The sequence below is a fragment of the Megalobrama amblycephala genome, linkage group LG12 (assembly GCF_018812025.1).
Source record: "Megalobrama amblycephala isolate DHTTF-2021 linkage group LG12, ASM1881202v1, whole genome shotgun sequence".
Lineage (NCBI taxonomy): Eukaryota > Metazoa > Chordata > Actinopteri > Cypriniformes > Xenocyprididae > Megalobrama > Megalobrama amblycephala.
In genome coordinates, this window is record NC_063055.1 from 35,567,820 (window position 1) to 35,586,321 (window position 18,502).

An 18,502-nucleotide genomic window follows, 5' to 3' on the forward strand; every position below is an offset into this window, starting at 1 on the left:
ACTCCTCCTTTTATCCTTCCAAGCTCCTCCATAAGTAACTCACTTCTAACGGCTCTCGGCCTCGTCCAGCCCCTCATAAGGTTGATTTAAATAAAAATGTTTGGAATAAGATGTCAGGAATCAATGTTATGGTACGCAGGGAAGAGGAGAGGATCTGATTTCAGCAGTTTATTAACCAAACACATAAACAAAGATAATCCAAACAGGAATGAAGATGAAAATAATCCAAACAGGGAATGATAAGCACAACAGCTTTACAAACATGTGCAAAGACAATGACCAACAAAAGACAACTGAATCACAGGTGTATATATATATATACACAGAATAACAAGAGGCTGACAAGGAACAGGTGTGGGAAATTGATCACTATGGAGACTAACAAGGGTAACTATGGAAACAAACAAGGCAGCTATGAAAATGAAAAGGAACTAAACAGTAAGAGTAACAGCAGAACAAAAGGAACAGAAATATACTCTTCAAAATAAAAGTCCTAGAACACAGAACACACAAAACACAGGAGTTGTTCAGTGCCGTTCATGCAGTTCAGTGCTGATTTTTGGGGTTTATTCTCAAATTCTCAGCTATTCCACAGAGATTCCGCAGAGGAAAAGACAGGGATAAAAGCGAGGTAGACAGAGGTACCAGGGGAGAGCAGATGAGACAGATTGCAGTATTTCTCTTCCTAATGACAGCAAAGTCAATTAATCTGTGTCATTACTAATTCAAGAGGGTCTCAGGAACAGGAAGTGATAGAGGATGAATTGGGGGTGTTGAACTCTATTTTCAGCTGTTCCTTTTTTTTTTAATGGAACTTGGTAGAAGCAGGTCACAGAGTATATTTTTTAAGGTTCATTAAGAATTCACTTGCACTTTATTTATAACATTCTCACTTGTAAACGTGTTACTGATAGACTTGTTATATTTTATAGTGTTTTGACAGATCAGATATGTTTTTCCAGTGGCTGATACTGATATCTAGAGACCATAAGGCCATTACAGTGGTGATATAGCTAAAGCTAACTTATTAACCCTTATTCTGTATAATATTTAAAAAAAAAAAAAAAAAAAATTGATAAAAACTGTAATTGTTTTTATCCATCAACAAGGTATATTTTGGAATTTATTTTTTATTTATTTTTTTAAGGTTAAATGACACTTTTATCATGACAGTCATCACGGGGCTTTGGACAACAACCAAGTGATTTTCATTATTTGCCCAGCAGCTCCATATATTACCAACAGAAATGTAATTTAACCCATATTACCTTAAATATATTAATGAGAAAAAAAATTGCTGGCGAACAGAATGGCTAGATCAGCACCAATCCATGCTGGTCTGGTCTTTCTGTAGGGATCTCAAACTTGTTTTTCTAATACAGTTCATACCATCCATATCAATTTCTCTTTCTGTCTTTACATGTCTATCCACCAAAGACAAACTGTCTCACTCTCTCCTTTGATTGCCCTCCATCACAGCTATGAAAAAAAAATCACATATTTTTGTTTCACCAAAACAAAGACCCGTCAGTTCACTGAATGCTTGAAATTCAGTTTGAATCCATGTTTCCTCTGTGTTGTCTCTGCAGCTCTTGTGAACAGCAGGCTGTGGGTGATGGAGGGTCAAGTGTTTCAGAGGGTCATGCAGAGAAGCAGCCTCATCACTATCACTCAGTCTCTGCACTTCCTGCGTAGGTTAGTGCCACGATGAGTACAAGATGTTACACTTTTGTCTTCTTCAGTAGACTTTTATAAGTAAATGAGGAAATATTTGTTTTTATTTATATGTATGCTTATTTATGCCTCATTTTTAAATAGCTTGTTGAATTTTACACTCTAAAAAATGTTGGGTTGTTTCAACCCATGTTTGGGTCAAATATGGACAAACCCAACCGTTTGGTTTAAAATTTAATAAAAAATTTAAACCAATGTTTGGGTTTGACCATATCTGACCCAAACATGGGTTGAAACAACCCAACATTTTTTAGAGTGTAATTTTTTAAAATATATTGGGTCATAACCACCATTGCCATGGGGGGAACCAAATATTTGGTCATATTCTTACAAAGATCCAGTTGTTATCATTTATAACCCCAAAGCACCACATTCTTTTACTCAATTACAGTAAATTTAGACACATAATATATATATGCTATATAATATATATACTGCTCAAAAAAATTAAAGGAACACTTTGAAAACACATCAGATTTCAATGGGAATAAATATCATGCTGGATATCTACTGATATGGACTGGGTAATGTGTTAGGAACAAAAGGATGCCACATTGTTTGATGGAAATGAAAATTATCAACTTACAGAGGACTGTATTCAAAGACACCTTGAAAATCAAAGTGAAAAAAAAAATGATGCAGCAGGCTAGTCCATTTTGCTGAAATTTCATTGCAGCAACTCAAAATGGTACTCAGTAGTTTGTATGACCCCCATGTGCTTGTATGCATGCCTGACAACGTCTCCTAATGAGACGATGGATGGTGTCCTGGGGTATTTCCTCCCAGATCTGGAGCAGGGCATCACTGAGCTCCTGGACAGTCTGAGGTGCAACCTGGCAGCGTCGGATGGACCGAAACATAATGTCCCAGAGGTGTTCTATTGGATTTAGGTCAGGCGAGCGTGGGGGCCATTCAATGGTATCAATTCCTTCATCCTCCAGGAACTGCCTGCATACTCTCGCCTCAGGCCACCCTCATGAAGTCTGTTTCTGATTGTTTGGTCAGAGACATTCATACCACTGGCCTGCTGGAGGTCATTTTGCAGCAGATACCAGTCCTGCTGATGGGTTAAGGACTTTCTACAGCCCTGTCCAGCTCTCCTAGAGTAACTGTCGGTCTCCTGGAATCTCCTCCATGCTCTTGAGACTGTGCTGGGAGACACCACAAACCTTCTGGCAATGGCACGTATTGATGTGCCATCGCGGAGGAGTTGGACTGCCTGTGCAACCTCTGTAGGGTCCAGGTATCGCCTCATGCCACCAGTAGTGACACTGACCCTAGCCAAATGCAAAACTAGTGAAAAACAGTCAGAAAAGATGAGTAGTGAAAAAATATCAGTGGCCTCCACCTGTAAAACCATTCCTGTTTTGGGGGTCATCTCATTGTTGCCCATGTAGTGCACCTGTTGTTAATTTCATTAACACCAAAGCAGCTGAAACTGATTAACAACCCCCTCTGCTACTGAACTGACCAGATCAATATCCCAGGAGTTTAACTGACTTAAAAAAAATGTTCCTTTAATTTTTTTGAGCAGTGTATATATATATATATATATATATATATATATAACTTTGCAAGCTTGTTTCCTCCACAATTCTGCCTTTTCTTCTTGCAATTATGAGTTCATATCACGCAGTTCTGAGACAAAAGAGGCACAATTTTGATTTTTCCTCGCAATTGTGAGTTTATATCTTGCAATTCAGACTTCTTTCAATCGCGAGATATAAACTTGCAATTGCGAGGAAAAAAGTCACAATAGTGAGATTAAAAAGTCGCAGTTACCTTTTTTTATTTTTTTGTACATTGGTGGAAACAAGCTCTCATAATAACCAATAATAAACATAATGCACAGAATCTGCTGACTTCTCTGTCTATGAGGTTTGAGGTCTGACACTCATTTATGTTTTTTAGTGTCCCACTACTCTGTGTGTTACCGGAGGATGTTCTCATTAAAGTGTCTGATGCGCTGGAGGAGGTGTGTATGACAGAACATCACGATCATATTTCACTGCTGTACCTGATTAGCATCTGATGACTAAACCTTGAACTTGAAGTTCAAAGCTTTGTCTATTAGTGTACCTTGATCAAATCCTTTTTAGTGTTTGTACCAGTCAAACATTATATAAATTTATATAAAAACTATATTGTCAGTATATGCAATTTATGTATTCATTTATTTATTTATATTCATTTTTAGTTTTTTCTGTATATCAACATGCATCTTCTTCTTAGTCTCACTACAGTGATGGTGATTATATAATGAGAAATGGAAGTCCAGGAGACAAACTCTTCATTTTGAGTCAAGGCCAGGTGAGATCTATCTATCTATCTATCTATCTATCTATCTATCTATCTATCTATCTATCTATCTATCTATCTATCTATCTATCTATCTATCTATCTATCTATCTATCTATCTATCTATCTATCTATCTATCTATCTATCTATCTATCTATCTGTCTGTCTGTCTGTCTGTCTGTCTGTCTGTCTAATTTATTTATTTAGTGTTGTATGATAAATATGGAGATGAATGTAATGTGATTGCATATGACAATATGCATGCTTTTGTTCTTAGGTGAAAGTATTAGAGAAACAATCAGCTAATGAGGAGAGTATGATGGTGTGTGTCCTCTCCAGAGGGGATAGTTTTGGAGACAGAGCTTTACAAGGGTAAGATTCAATCCTCACCAGCAGGGGGCACCATGCTTTACATTGCAACTTATTACCCATTTTGATTTAACACAAGAAGTATAATTATGATATGTTTGTTGTCAAATGTTTATGTAGGCCTTTACCACCTATAGTATATTAACAAAAAAGTAGAGCACTTATGTAATCTATTGTAGGTTGTGTACCATTGTTTTAACTCGCCCTAGAGAAAAGCAAACATGTGCATGCTGAATGTTTTGTGGCGTAACTGAAACATTAAAATTCAAGTCAGAAGGTATCATGTAACATTAACATCTCATACCTGTTCCTTTGCTCTTTAGAGAGGACATGAGGTCGATGAGTGTTCTTGCCGCAGGCGATGTGACATGTCTGGTCATAGACAAAGAGTAAGAGTGAGCCGTGAGGCATAAACCGTCATTCGTGCTATGGAAACAGCATAGTGGGCGAAAAAACATAACTAATTCAAACATACGCTGTAAAGTTGACCTTGGCTATATTCCACCATCTATATCTAGGTTTTTCAAAAAAGTAACTGGAGGCTTGGACGATGCCAGAAAAAATCCTAGCAACAAGACCAGATCGAGGTAAGTCCTGTCGATATGACACTGAAATAGAGGAAACATCACCAGTGTGATGGTTAATAAATTAATTTTGATCTCTATATAATAAACAGGGCAGAGGAAGATGGGACTGTGTTTGGTGAAATGTCTCTTAGCAGTTTTCAGGTGCTGTGTAATCTGGGGGAAGGACAGTACAGCCACATTCAGCTCGTGAGTATTCAATGACTATTGTACAATGTGTATCATAAACTAGCTCTGCAGTTTATGCTTGTTTTGGTTTTAAAAAACTTTGATGATTAAGATTTTTGTTTACATTTTTACATAAAAAACACTTTCATGGAATAATTATAAATCAGCCAAACCTTTTTTTTTTTTTGTCACAAGGTCCATTTGAAGAGTGACCCCAACTGTAAGTTTGCTTTAAAGACCATACGAAAGCAGGCAATACAGAGCCCAGGCCAAAGAGAGAGGATGCTCGCAGAGAAACACATCCTGATGGATCTCCAAAGTCCATTTATAGTAAGGTCAGAACATACACTAGGGTCTTCAATATTTCTTTGGAGCACCTTGAGTTCAGCAGAGAATCATTTTATTCACCGTTAGAGAAAGTTTCATAAAAGGTTTATTAAAGGAATTACAGGATCGTTGTGGAATGATGTGTGAAACTGTTCTCCAGTGACATCAGGCAATAAACCCTTTTTCTAATCTAATTGAATTGTTTTCTAATATAATTATCACCTAATTGAAACTTTTATTTTTATGCAGTTGTAGTCCTTATTAGACTCATTTAAAGTGCCCCTGCGGTGAAAATTAGTTTAATGTTGTTTATAAGTCTATAAACAACATTTGTTTATATGTGCAAATTCATGAGTCAACACCATTGCTGAGTCTTTTCTCTTTAAAACTGCAGTGATCTAAAGACTGTCTCAAAAAACGGTTTGAAACTACCAAACTACCTTGTAACCAATCATGTCAACGTGCCGGCGGGCTTTAGCATATCATTAACTGACCGTGCAAGGGAGTTTCAAAAGAAACCATGTTTTCCCAGTATATTTTACTGTTGATATGAAAAATCTGGTTGATTTAGCAATATAACGGGTGTATGATGTATATTACGATGTTATGATAAACTATCCATGGGTTTCAAAGACGTCACTTCCGCTATGCCCGCCGCCATATTTATGTCCGGTCTCAGCTGCGCGCTCTGTTTAAGTCTATGGTGACAGCAGCTACAACTACCAGAGGAAGGCCAACGAAACACTCTCAGAAGGTTCACAACAAATTTACAATATGTCTGGGATATGTGGTGCTGTTAGCCGTTTCAACAGTCGTCAGAACTACACATTTATTTGATCCCAAATCGGCAGAATTATTGGCTTCATTCAGAAAGGACAATACCATTGGCAGCCAAACAGCAACGCACAACATTAATAACTGCTGGGACTGTCATTTACATAAGATTATAATTGTATACAATATTGTTGTGAATTCTAGTTGCTGTGTTTCGGCGTGTTATTACAGGATGAACAAATTCATGACACGAGCTGCCTACATTACTTAGTTCAAGTACATGCGTGCATGATTTTGTGCAAATATAAGTTGTAATTTATAAATATAAATATATATGAATTACCCTATATAGGATGTGTTCCGTTGAGTTAATTAACTTTGTTTACGGGTTTTTATTCTCTTCAGCTTCAGCGTGCGCAGCTCAAACAGCAATGATTAAGTCATTAAAATGTTTACAGTAATATTAAAACTTTCATATTTTAAAAAAAATGATACATTATTTTTAATAACTAGCTCTTATATTGTTCTTGTATTATATTCAGCAACACGTGGTTTGATTAATAAGGATCACGAACAATAACAGATGTTTTTCTCAAATCATCTCATTTTGATAGTATTATTTGAGCTGGGCGCGCTGAATGAACATCCGTAAAATGAAGCGCTTTAAGTTAATTAACTCAACGGAACACATCCTATATAGGGTAATTCATATATATTTATACAAGATAGACATAAAATTACAACTTATATTTGCACAAAATCATGCACGCATGTACTTGAACTAAGTAATGTAGGCAGCTCGTGTCATGAATTTGTTCATCCTGTAATAACACGCCGAAACACAGCAACTAGAATTCACAATATTTTAATACAATATTGTATACAATTATAATGTTATGTAAATGACAGTCCCAGCAGTTATTAATGTTGTGCGTTGCTGTTTGGCTGCCAGTGGTACGGTCCTTTCTGAATGAAGCCAATAATTCTGCCGATCTAATTCCTTTGGGATCAAATAAATGTGTAGTTCTGACGACTGTTGAAACGGCTAACAGCACCACATATCCCAGACATATTGTAAATTTGTTGTGAACCTTCTGAGAGTGTTTCGTTGGCCTTCCTCTGCTAGTTGTAGCTGCTGTCACCATAGACTTAAACAGAGCGCGCAGCTGAGACCGGACATAAATATGGCGGCGATAGAATACAGTGACGTCACATGAAACCCATGGATATGCCTTTCTCCACTGACGTTCTGAGTTGTTCATAGCGTTTCTAAGGATACTAATTGTTACAAGGCATCGGACTGACTCTGAGATGAAGAACGGGAACATGGTTTGTGTAACATTAGCAGCACATTATTAGCTGTTTGATAACATAGTTAACCCTCTACTGCACACATGCTGATAGCACATGAAAAAAAAAAAAAATATTCCACATAATTTTTTGGTTCATTTGGGAACATTTTATAAAAAAAAAAAAAAAAAGTTTGCCCCCCACCCTCCCCCAACCTCAAAATATTTTTTCTACAATGGTACAGAGTCATAGAAAAAATTATCATCATAATCAAAATTTAATCAAAAGAAATCATTAAGTAAAAAGGGAAAAACACTTGAAAGACATTGATATATTGAATTTGATACATGCATAGGTCTGTATCATGTAGTGTGCTATGCCATATAATGTACTTCATGTGATAAGATTTCACTCCGTACGAAACTTCAAAAAGCAATTCTTCTCTGCTCTGACATAGTGGTGTATGTTACAATTTTTGCACATCACTTTGGGTGTTCCTGCACACCCAGGAACCTTGCATCTTCCCTTCTTATAATACATTGTGGCCAATGTGAGGTATTGTCCAAAACATCCTTGAAAAGTACCCTGAGGCAACAAAAGAAAAACTGAATTTCTGAACATGCAAAATAAAAAAACCTGACAAAAGGCTTCTCTACACCTTCATACACACACACATATTTTTTATGTACAGTTCATGTCGTTTTAAATAAGATTACTAAAGCAAATAATCTTGCCTTCTTCTCACACCATGTGCTCCTGTGACCATGTGTCAGAACAGGAGGTCCCACCTTTAAATGGTGCTTGATAGTGACTCTCACACCTTACTGGACTGTTTTTTGGTACTTTCTCGACATTTCTAATTAGTTGTAATCATTTAAAGAAAAATTTACAAAACATAGGGCTTAAGAAAACTGTCCGTTGCCTGAGGGCAACGCTGTGCTGTAGAGGGTTAAGCAAAAGGCTAATCATATTAATTACCGTCATGTATCTGATGTTGTAAAGAGCGATACCGTTGTGCAGAGTTTACGTCAGTAAGTTGACCGAGTGGATCTCTGAGCTCATGAGAGTGAGTGGAGGCAAGGCTAATTAGCATATTCATAGATCTGCATATACTAAATGAGGCAAGGGTGTAGAGTTACATTTAAGCTATTTTAAAGGGATAGTTCACCCAAAAATGAAAATTTGATGTTTATCTGCTTATCCCCAGGGCAAAGATGTAGGTGACTTTGTTTCTTCAGTAGAACACAAATGATGATTTTTAACTCCAACCGTTGCGATCTGTCAGTCGTATGCGTGTCAATGGGAACTTCGTCTATAAGTGTAAAAAAAACATGCACAGACAAATCCAAATTAAACCCTGCGGCTCATGACGACATGTCCTAAGACACAAAACGATCGGTTTGTGTGAGAAACCGAACAGTATTTATATAATTTTTTACCTCTAATACACCACTATGTCCAACTTGAGCCTTGAGCATCCGGTGTGTGAGGTCTGAATGCACTCTGACGCCAGATGCACTCATTGACGTATACAGGCGAGAGATCACTTCTGGCATCAGAGCGCTTTTTCAGACCTCACACACCAGATGCTCAAGGCAGTTGGACATAGCGGTGTATTAGAGGTAAAAAAATAATATAAATACTGTTTGGTTTCATAGATTTTTTTTTCTTTACTATCACTTCTGATCAATTTAATGTATCCTTGATGAATAAAATAATTGATTTCTTTAAAAAAAAAAAAAAGATCTTACTGAGAAACTTTTGAATATTTCCCCTGCATATCAGCATGTCAGTTAATTGCAAGTGAAATTTTAATTTAAATTTAATTTTGTTGGTTGTTTATGTAAGATTCAAAAGTTTTGTTCTTTTTTTCTCAGGTTGCATTGTACTTTTAAAGATGCTCGGTTCCTGTATATGCTGATGGAGGCTTGTGAAGGTGCAGATTTGTGGATTTTACTGAGAGAGAGGTACATACAGCGATCCATCCATTCATTCTCCAAACTGCTTCTCAAATGTTGATGCTGGAGCCAACCCTAACATAGATACAGTGATGTCCAATTCAATTCTTTTGAACTGATTCTTTTTAATAATTTGGTCACAAAGTGTTTTAATTGTAAAGAAGGACTTTATCTGGAATAAATTTGACATTTGATGGAATCTATACTCTTAACAATAAAGGTTTTTATTTGCATCTATGGTTCCATGAAGAACCTTTAATATCCATGGAAGCTTTCCATTCCACAAAAGGTTCTTTATAATGATAAAAAGGTTCTTTAATTATTCTTCTATGGCATTGCTATAAAAATACTCTTTTTGAACCTTTATTTTTAAGAGCGTATAACTTAATTGAAAACATAGTTTTCAGCAGTATTTTGTGGGTAAAATTATATAATAATAAAACATGTAAAGACTCTTTAAACCAATTTCTTGAATCTGTTCATTGTATAACATATTGATTCACTAAAATGAACTTCCCAGTGCTATAGTGAATGCATCTCATGAATTGATTAACTGACAGTGACTGACTAATATGTGATATTATGTTTCAGGGGGTCACTGGAAGAAGATGCTGCTCGCTTCTACGCAGCGTGCGTGCTGGAAGCTCTTAGTGAACTACATGGCAAAGGCATTGTTCACAGAGACCTGAAACCTGAAAATGTGCTACTGGACCAACGTGGATATGCTAAACTGGTGCTGAATACATACTAATTCAACTATGTTTAAAGTTAATTCAGATGGCAACCTGCAACCACTTGATTATGATGATTCATTTTTGGCAATTTTAACTATAGGGCGTTAACACTTGTGCTTCTCTCTGTTTACTGCATCAGACAGGGTTTGGTTGTGCTAAGAAGCTGGGCTCTTTGCACAGGGCTTGGTCATTTTGTGGGTCTGTGGGTTATCAGCCTCCAGAGGTCATTCTGCATCAAGGTCACAGCCTGTCTGCAGATCTCTGGGCTGTAGGGATGTTGCTGTATGAACTGCTCAATAGCAGGTGAGTTTTTTTTTTTTTTAATTACTACATTGACTCATTCATTGTGTTACAGTGCATTTGATTATTGTAGGCTTATATAAAAGCCAATGAGATTGCTTGAAATGAAAAAAAAAAAGCCTATGAAATATAAGCCAATGAGATTGCTTGCTTAACATTTAAATAGTCTGCTTCTGTGTTCACTGTAGGCTAGTCCTGCAGTGCGCCATCAGAGTTCCAGAGTAACAGGCAAATTTCCAAGTAATCTGAAAACAGCGAAAGTTATTCCTACTTTTTAAAATGGAGATAGACATATTTTTTTCCCAATTACAGCCCAATTTCTGTGCTTTCCCAGTTTTCAAAAATTTTAGAGAAATTATTTTTGCTCAGGCTTGATCATTTTTAACACAATTTATTGAGTGAACATCAGTATGGCTTTAGTTTAGAGCAAATATAAACCCGATTCCAAAAATCAAATTGTGAATAAAAACAAATTGTGAATAAAAACAGAATGCAATGATGTGGAAGTTTCAAATTTCAATATTTTATTCAGAATACAACATAGATGAAATATTAAATGTTTAAACTGAGAAAATGTATCATTTTAAGGGAAAAATATGTTGATTTTAAATTTCATGGCATCAACACATCTCAAAAAAGTTGGGACAAGGCCATGTTTACACTGTGTGGCATCCCCTCTTCTTTTTATAACAGTCTGCAAATGTCTGGGGACTGAGGAGACAAGTTGCTCAAGTTTAGGAATAGGAATGTTGTCCCATTCTTGTCTAATACAGGCTTCTAGTTGCTCAACTGTCTTAGGTCTTCTTTGTCGCATCTTCTTCTTTATGATGCGCCAAATGTTTTCTATGGGTGAAAGATCTGGACTGCAGGCTGGCCATTTCAGTACCCGGATCCTTCTTCTACGCAGCCATGATGTTGTAATTGATGCAGTATGTGGTCTGGCATTGTCATGTTGGAAAATGCAAGGTCTTCCCTGAAAGAGACGACGTCTGGATGGGAGCATATGTTGTTCTAGAACTTGGATATACCTTTCAGCATTGATGGTGCCTTTCCAGATGTGTAAGCTGCCCATGCCACACGCACTCATGCAACCCCATACCATCAGAGATGCAGGCTTCTGAACGGAGCGCTGATAACAACTTGGGTTGTCCTTGTCCTCTTTAGTCAGGATGACATGGCGTCCCAGTTTTCCAAAAAGAACTTCAAATTTTGATTCGTCTGACCACAGAACAGTTTTCCACTTTGCCACAGTCCATTTTAAATGAGCCTTGGCCCAGAGAAAATGCCTGCGCTTCTGGATCATGTTTAGATATGGCTTCTTTTTTGACCTATAGAGTTTTAGCCGGCAACGGCGAATGGCACGGTGGATTGTGTTCACCGACAATGATTTCTGGAAGTATTCCTGAGCCCATGTTGTGATTTCCATTACAGTAGCATTCCTGTATGTGATGCAGTGCCGTCTAAGGGCCCGAAGATCACGGGCATCCAGTATGGTTTTCCGGCCTTGACCCTTACGCACAGAGATTGTTCCAGATTCTCTAAATCTTTGGATGATATTATGCACTGTAGATGATGATAACTTCAAACTCTTTGCAATTTTTCTCTGAGAAACTCCTTTCTGATATTGCTCCACTATTTTTCGCCGCAGCATTGGGGGAATTGGTGATCCTCTGCCCATCTTGACTTCTGAGAGACACTGCCACTCTGAGAGGCTCTTTTTATACCCAATCATGTTGCCAATTGACCTAATAAGTTGCGAATTGGTCCTCCAGCTGTTCCTTATATGTACATTTAACTTTTCCGGCCTCTTATTGCTACCTGTCCCAACTTTTTTGAAATGTGTAGCTCTCATGAATTCCAAAATGAACCAATATTTGGCATGACATTTCAAAATGTCTCACTTTCAACATTTGATATGTTATCTATATTCTATTGTGAATAAAATATAAGTTTATGAGATTTGTAAATTATTGCATTCCTTTATTATTCACAATTTGGAATCGGGTTTGTAGGTCAACCTTAATGGCAGTGATGGAACTGATAGAAGAGATTTCCATTGCAATGGATATACTTTAGGGGGTGTTGCTAGATTGAAAAAAAAGCTTTTGACACTATAGATCATGGCTTATTAATGATGAAATTAGAGAGATATTATAAGAGGAAAAGCCTTCTCTTTATTATGAAGTTACCTTGATGATAGATATCATTTTTTACAAATAAATAATGTTAAATCAGATCTAATCAAAGTCACTTGTGATGTTCCACAAGGTTCGGTGCTAGGCCCTGATGCAAAAACTTGAGGCAATGAGATCCAGGCAGTCCAGCAATGATTATGTCAGAGATCAAATTTGAATAAGGAATAACACATTTATTAATTAAAAATTATATAGACAAACAAATTAATTAAGTAATTAATAGTTAATAATAAAATCGAGTATTGTATCTAACAGATTAAGATGAAGATCAGAATATAGAGAAAGAGGGAACAAAATTAAGACATTTGCAGAATGAAATGAGAGGTAGAAGAGAAGAAGCAGAAGCAGCCAGAAGTAAGACGCAGAAGAGATGTAAGAAGCAAAAAGAGCAAAGAAAAAGCTAAACTATCAAAGACCCAGTCAGTTTTATACCATAAGCATAGAAAAACTTACATCCCGCTCAAACTTATGTTTTGGTCTAATAAGAAAAGGTCAAACAGATGTATCCATTATGTCATAGTTGGTGTAACAGCTAGGTCAGAGTGACTGGTCAAATGTCAAAGTTGGATGAAAATAGATACAAAAGGTGTTGTTTTGACACCCTTAAGAGAATATTGCAGATCTTGCATTATCTCATGTCTGAAGAAAAGGAAACAGACATATTTTCATACAAAGGTACATCAAGTTCAAATGAGCAACTAATTCTGAAAACATTATCGCTTCTGCAGTACTTGGCAGGCGTCCAATATCTAACCACAAATGTGTCAACATGACCTGTCACATTGAGACACTTGAAGAACAATTGAATATAGCAAGCATATATACTCTTAAAGATACAAGAAGAAAGGAGTACATAAAAGAGTAAATACTTGAAAATATGATGAGGATTAATATATGGAGTAGGAGTACATGAATATTTGAAATCAAAAGTAATATTGATAAATCACAAGCCATAAATGATTAACATGAAATATGAATAAAATGCATGAATATGAATATTGACCTTTTTGGATCCACCAGCCTCCAGATTGTTTGTACTGTATATAAATTATATTTGTAAAGTGTCTAAAGTATTACAAATTTTGCTGATGACCAATTTATATTGTTCTGGGAAAAAATTTGAACCGCTTCTGAATACAAACCACATATAAATAATGTATTTATATTAAAATTTTCTAAATCCATTGCAATATTTAATTGCACAAAACATATTTTGAATGAAAACTCATTGCATATATTGAATTGTTTGCTCATAGTTCCATACATTACTTACTGTGTGGAGGTATGGGGTCATATAAAACCTACATAAATCCAATATATACGTTACAGAAGAGAGCAATAAGGATTGTAAAATGGGTTGACTATTATGAACCAACAAATATATTATTTTTTAAATCGCATGCTTTATTGAATTAATGTCTGAAATGTGTACCTTTGTAGTTAGGTATGCACATTTTAGGAAATGTCTTCTGTAACTTATCTTGCATGAATCAAATCCAGTGAGAAAAGTGACATTAATTAGATAAACGTACAAAGGGTAGGCATAAAAAGCTAAGCCTTCAGCCTACACCTTTATCAGTTATTTTTAATTTATTATGAAAAATTGTCTGTGATGACCTGAAATTGTTAAAATTGAATATCTATTGGCAATAGCAAGTCCATAGTTACGGAGCCCTGCACATGCGCATGATTTATAAATCGAGTGAACGAAATAGTAAATCGTGCGCACGTTTTAGTAAATCGAGGGAGCAATTACAGTTTTTCTCCATTGGTTTGGCTCATTTCTTAAAACAGAAATTACATTCTCAAAACAACATGGAAAAACCTCCAAACCCCTTGGCAATTGTTCACAACAGAATTGAATTACTCATTCATTTCATCAAATTGCAAATGTCTAAGTACATGTCTCACTGTCTCAGTACATCTTTGCGAATGATTAATTACAGTTTTTCTCCATTGGTTTGGCTCATTTTTTGAAACAAAAATTACATTCTCAAAACTCTAAGATAATTTGGCAAAACAGTCTTACAGTTCAGCACAACACTATAGCTCACTTGCAAAAGCTAATATCTCTCCCAAAACTGTTGCTTCAACTCATGTTTAAAAACTAAATTCCTTTACCAAATAAATAGTCAGTGCCACAGAAATGGCAAAGATCCTTCTCAATTGCTTTGGCTCATTTCTTGAAACAGACCGGACATTCTCAACACACTTGGTGCTTTTGTCAAAATAATGTGGATGGTTCAGCACAACACCATGGTTCACCTGCAAAAGCTCATACCTCTCCCAAAACAGTTCACTCATGTGTCAAAACTAAATTTCCTTCTCATTTAAACAGTCAGTGCCCCCAAAATGCTTCGTCCCTTTGGCATTGTGTAAGCACTGCAAGTCAAAATGTTTAGATGTTTTGTCACTATGGCAGAGGACCATTGAAATATCCCTCATGCCCACCTTTCAGTCTTAGCCCAGTCCTTCATTGACAATGGTCACTGTACTGTTTTTGTCTAGCCAGCATAATACATTAAAACTGTAATGGGTCATTGTATGGGACAATGTGAATTTCCACCGTGGCCTGCTCATCAGAGCCTGGTTCACTATTCATCCAAGGATGGTCATGGTGTTCCTACCACCTTACTCTCCTTTTCTCAATCCTATTGAGGAGTTTTTTCTTTGCTTGCAGGTGGAGAGTGTATGAGCATCGGGCTCAAGATCAGAGGTCCCTGCTCCATGCAATGGACGCTGTGTGTGAGGATATTACAGGAGATCATTGTAGGGGATGGTTGTGACATGCACTGTGTATAAAACTGAAAAAAAGAAATAGGATTTTAGGGTAAGAGTAGCCTCCAAGGTTTGACATCACACATTGCACTCATACTGCCAAGGAAATTGTAACCATTATCATTCACACACATAAAGTAACTTCCATACATCAAAGTAAAAAGAAAATGTATACAGCATAATATACTGTAATATAAACACACAAACAAAAATCAATGAAAATTATATGCAGCCTACAGTGCTGTAAACAAAGCTGGAGTTTCACAACTAACAGTTCTTCACTGGTTGCTGTCCTCACCCTCCCTCTCCTGGACATCGTCCTCACCCTCCTGGCCATCCAACGCTGCTGTCTGTCTGGCCACAGATTCTCATCCACATCACAGCATATATTCTCCTTTGCAATGCAACGAGGGAAGAAACGGTGTGCATGTCGCAACCATCCCCTACAATGATCTCCTGTAATATCCTTGCTTGAAGCAGGGACCTCTGACCTTGAGCCCGATTATACCCTCATACACTCTCCACATCCAAGCAGAGAAAAACTCCTCAATAGGATTGAGAGTAAGGTGGTAGGAACACCATAACCATCCTTGGATGATTAGTAGTGAACCAGGTGAGCGGGCCACGGTGGAAATTCACATTGTCCCATACAATGACATATTGTGGTAGGTGAGGCCCTACGAGACCTCTCTCATTTTCAGGGTTCAAATCAAAATGAAGGCGGTCCAAGAAGATGAGAAGCTTCTGTGTATTGTATGGGCCAAGTCTGGGGATGCGAGTGGCCACACCATTCTCAGATATGGCATGTTCAATGTAGGCTACCTGTACTTAATCATATGCAAAGATGTACTGAGACACTGAGACATGTACTTAGACATTTGCAATTTGATGAAATGAATGAGAAATTCAATTCTGTTGTGAACAATTGCCAAGGGGTTTGGAGGTTTGTCCATGTTGTTTTGAGAATGTAATTTCTGTTTCAAGAAATGAGCCAAACCAATGGAGAAAAACTGTAATTACAGGTAGCCTACATTGAATACAATTTCCAAGTGAATAGATCTTGTTGATCTAAACTAATTCTCAGTCTAATGGTCGTTCGCTCCAAAACGTGTCAGCGTCATTTAATTGTATAAGTCATCACATGCACAATAGTGCGAGAACATAATACCATGAATACCATATATGAATCCTTGGAACATTTGATAAATTTATTACAGCAATTGACAGTCGGGTGAAACTAGAACTTGACTAACGAAGGAGCTTTATTTACAGCACTGTAGGCTGCATATGTTTTTGTTAGTGTGTATATATTACAGTATATTATGCTGTATACATTTTCTTTTTACTCTGATGTATGGAAGTTACATTATGTGTGTGAATGATAATGGTTACAATTTCCTTGGCAGTATGAGTGCAATGTGTGATGTCAAACCTTGGAGGCTACTCTTACCCTAAAATCCTATTTCTTTTTTTCAGTTTTATGCACAATTGTATTCTGTTAGCTATATGAAAAACAGTACAGTAACCATTGTCAATGAAGGACTGGGCTAAGACTGAAAGGTGGACATGAGGGATATTTCAGTGGTCCTCTGCCATAGTGACAAAACATCTAAACAGTTTGACTTGCAGTGCTTACATAATGCCAAAGGGACGAAGCATTTTGGGGGCACTGACTGTTTAAATGAGAAGGAAATGAGTGAACTGTTTTGGGAGAGGTATGAGCTTTTGCAAGTGAGCTATAGTTTTGTGCTGAACTGTAAGACTGTTTTGCCAAATGATCTTAGAGTTTTGAGAATGTAATTTCTGTTTCAAGAAATGAGCCAAACCAATGGAGAAAAACTGTAATAAATTGTGCGCACGATTTAGCCTACTATTTTTTTCCTGCATGTCATGTCTGGGGCTCCGTACATACTTTCTCTGCCTCAACAACAGCATAGCAGATCTAGTCCTCCAAGACCAACTACATTAACATTATTAATGTTGCCATATTTATTTACATGTAAAAACTACTTCTAGAGTTGTCATGATTGAAATAAGCATCGAATAATATTCTGGTTTATTTCCAAAAGTTTCAAAACACTGTTTCCAACGACGAAAATCCTAGAATCCAAAAAGTGCTCAGAGCAAAAAGGTGACATTTTTGGGTTACCCCTTCATTTTTGTCCAAGTGATACTAAAACGACATGCTGGGGTCTATTTGTAGCTTTCGTCTGTGTTACAGTAGTTTAAAATAAATCTTTTACACATAATAATTTTCAAAGTTTGTGTAGCATCAGCATGCTGTCAAAGACCACAGACAGTGCGTTTGGCTCATTCTTTAGCATGCATAAACAATGGGAAAAGTGTTAACGGTAAATAAATTTAGAATGGAAGATAAGCATGAAAGTGGGCAGCACCGCAAATAAATGTTTTGACCAAAAAAAAAAAAAATTCTGTCATCATTCTGTCAGACTTCATTCAGGCCTGTATTCAGATATAAACATTAATCAGCGCACATACATAGAATACATAAATTATGGAAAAGCAATCAGGTTTGTTCTTGCATATTAATAAAATCCTAAATTAAACTATTCATTATATAAAGAAATTGTGTCTCTTCTGGAGACTTGGATTAAATCACTCAATTCATATCATAACAATTACTTTTACAATGTCTTTTTGTATTTTTTTGAAGCATGAAAATTTGCGTTAAGTGGACTTTCAATGCATTGCCAAAAACTATTAGAAAATATTAAAAAAAAGTAATTCATGTTCAGAAGATGAAGAAGTCTTATGGGTTTTGAATGACATAAGGGAGAGCAAATGATGACAATTTTCATTATTGGGTGTATTATCTCTTTAAACATTGCACATGCTAGCATGAGACTGATGTAACATCAACTCATAACATAATCATCTAAAGCAATTCTGGTTACTCTTGCTTGGTATCTGTGCAAAATACAGTAAACGACATGAGAGGAACATGAAGTACCTATCCAGATATAGCACACTT

The 18,502-nt window shown here is 36.6% G+C and overlaps 1 protein-coding gene across 2 annotated transcripts in view; it reads left to right on the forward strand.

Moving 5' to 3' along the window:
* Positions 1-18,502, forward strand: part of prkg1l (protein kinase cGMP-dependent 1, like) — a 42,085-nt gene that overhangs the window by 18,116 nt on the left and 5,467 nt on the right. For both annotated transcript variants that reach the window (XM_048211032.1, XM_048211033.1), the window contains exons 6-16: positions 1,590-1,695; positions 3,646-3,709; positions 3,967-4,044; positions 4,311-4,405; positions 4,726-4,791; positions 4,921-4,989; positions 5,079-5,175; positions 5,350-5,489; positions 9,423-9,512; positions 10,095-10,236; positions 10,377-10,540. In XM_048211032.1, coding sequence (XP_048066989.1) covers positions 1,590-1,695; positions 3,646-3,709; positions 3,967-4,044; positions 4,311-4,405; positions 4,726-4,791; positions 4,921-4,989; positions 5,079-5,175; positions 5,350-5,489; positions 9,423-9,512; positions 10,095-10,236; positions 10,377-10,540 — 1,111 coding nt within the window. The remainder of the gene's footprint in view (positions 1-1,589; positions 1,696-3,645; positions 3,710-3,966; positions 4,045-4,310; positions 4,406-4,725; positions 4,792-4,920; positions 4,990-5,078; positions 5,176-5,349; positions 5,490-9,422; positions 9,513-10,094; positions 10,237-10,376; positions 10,541-18,502) is intronic.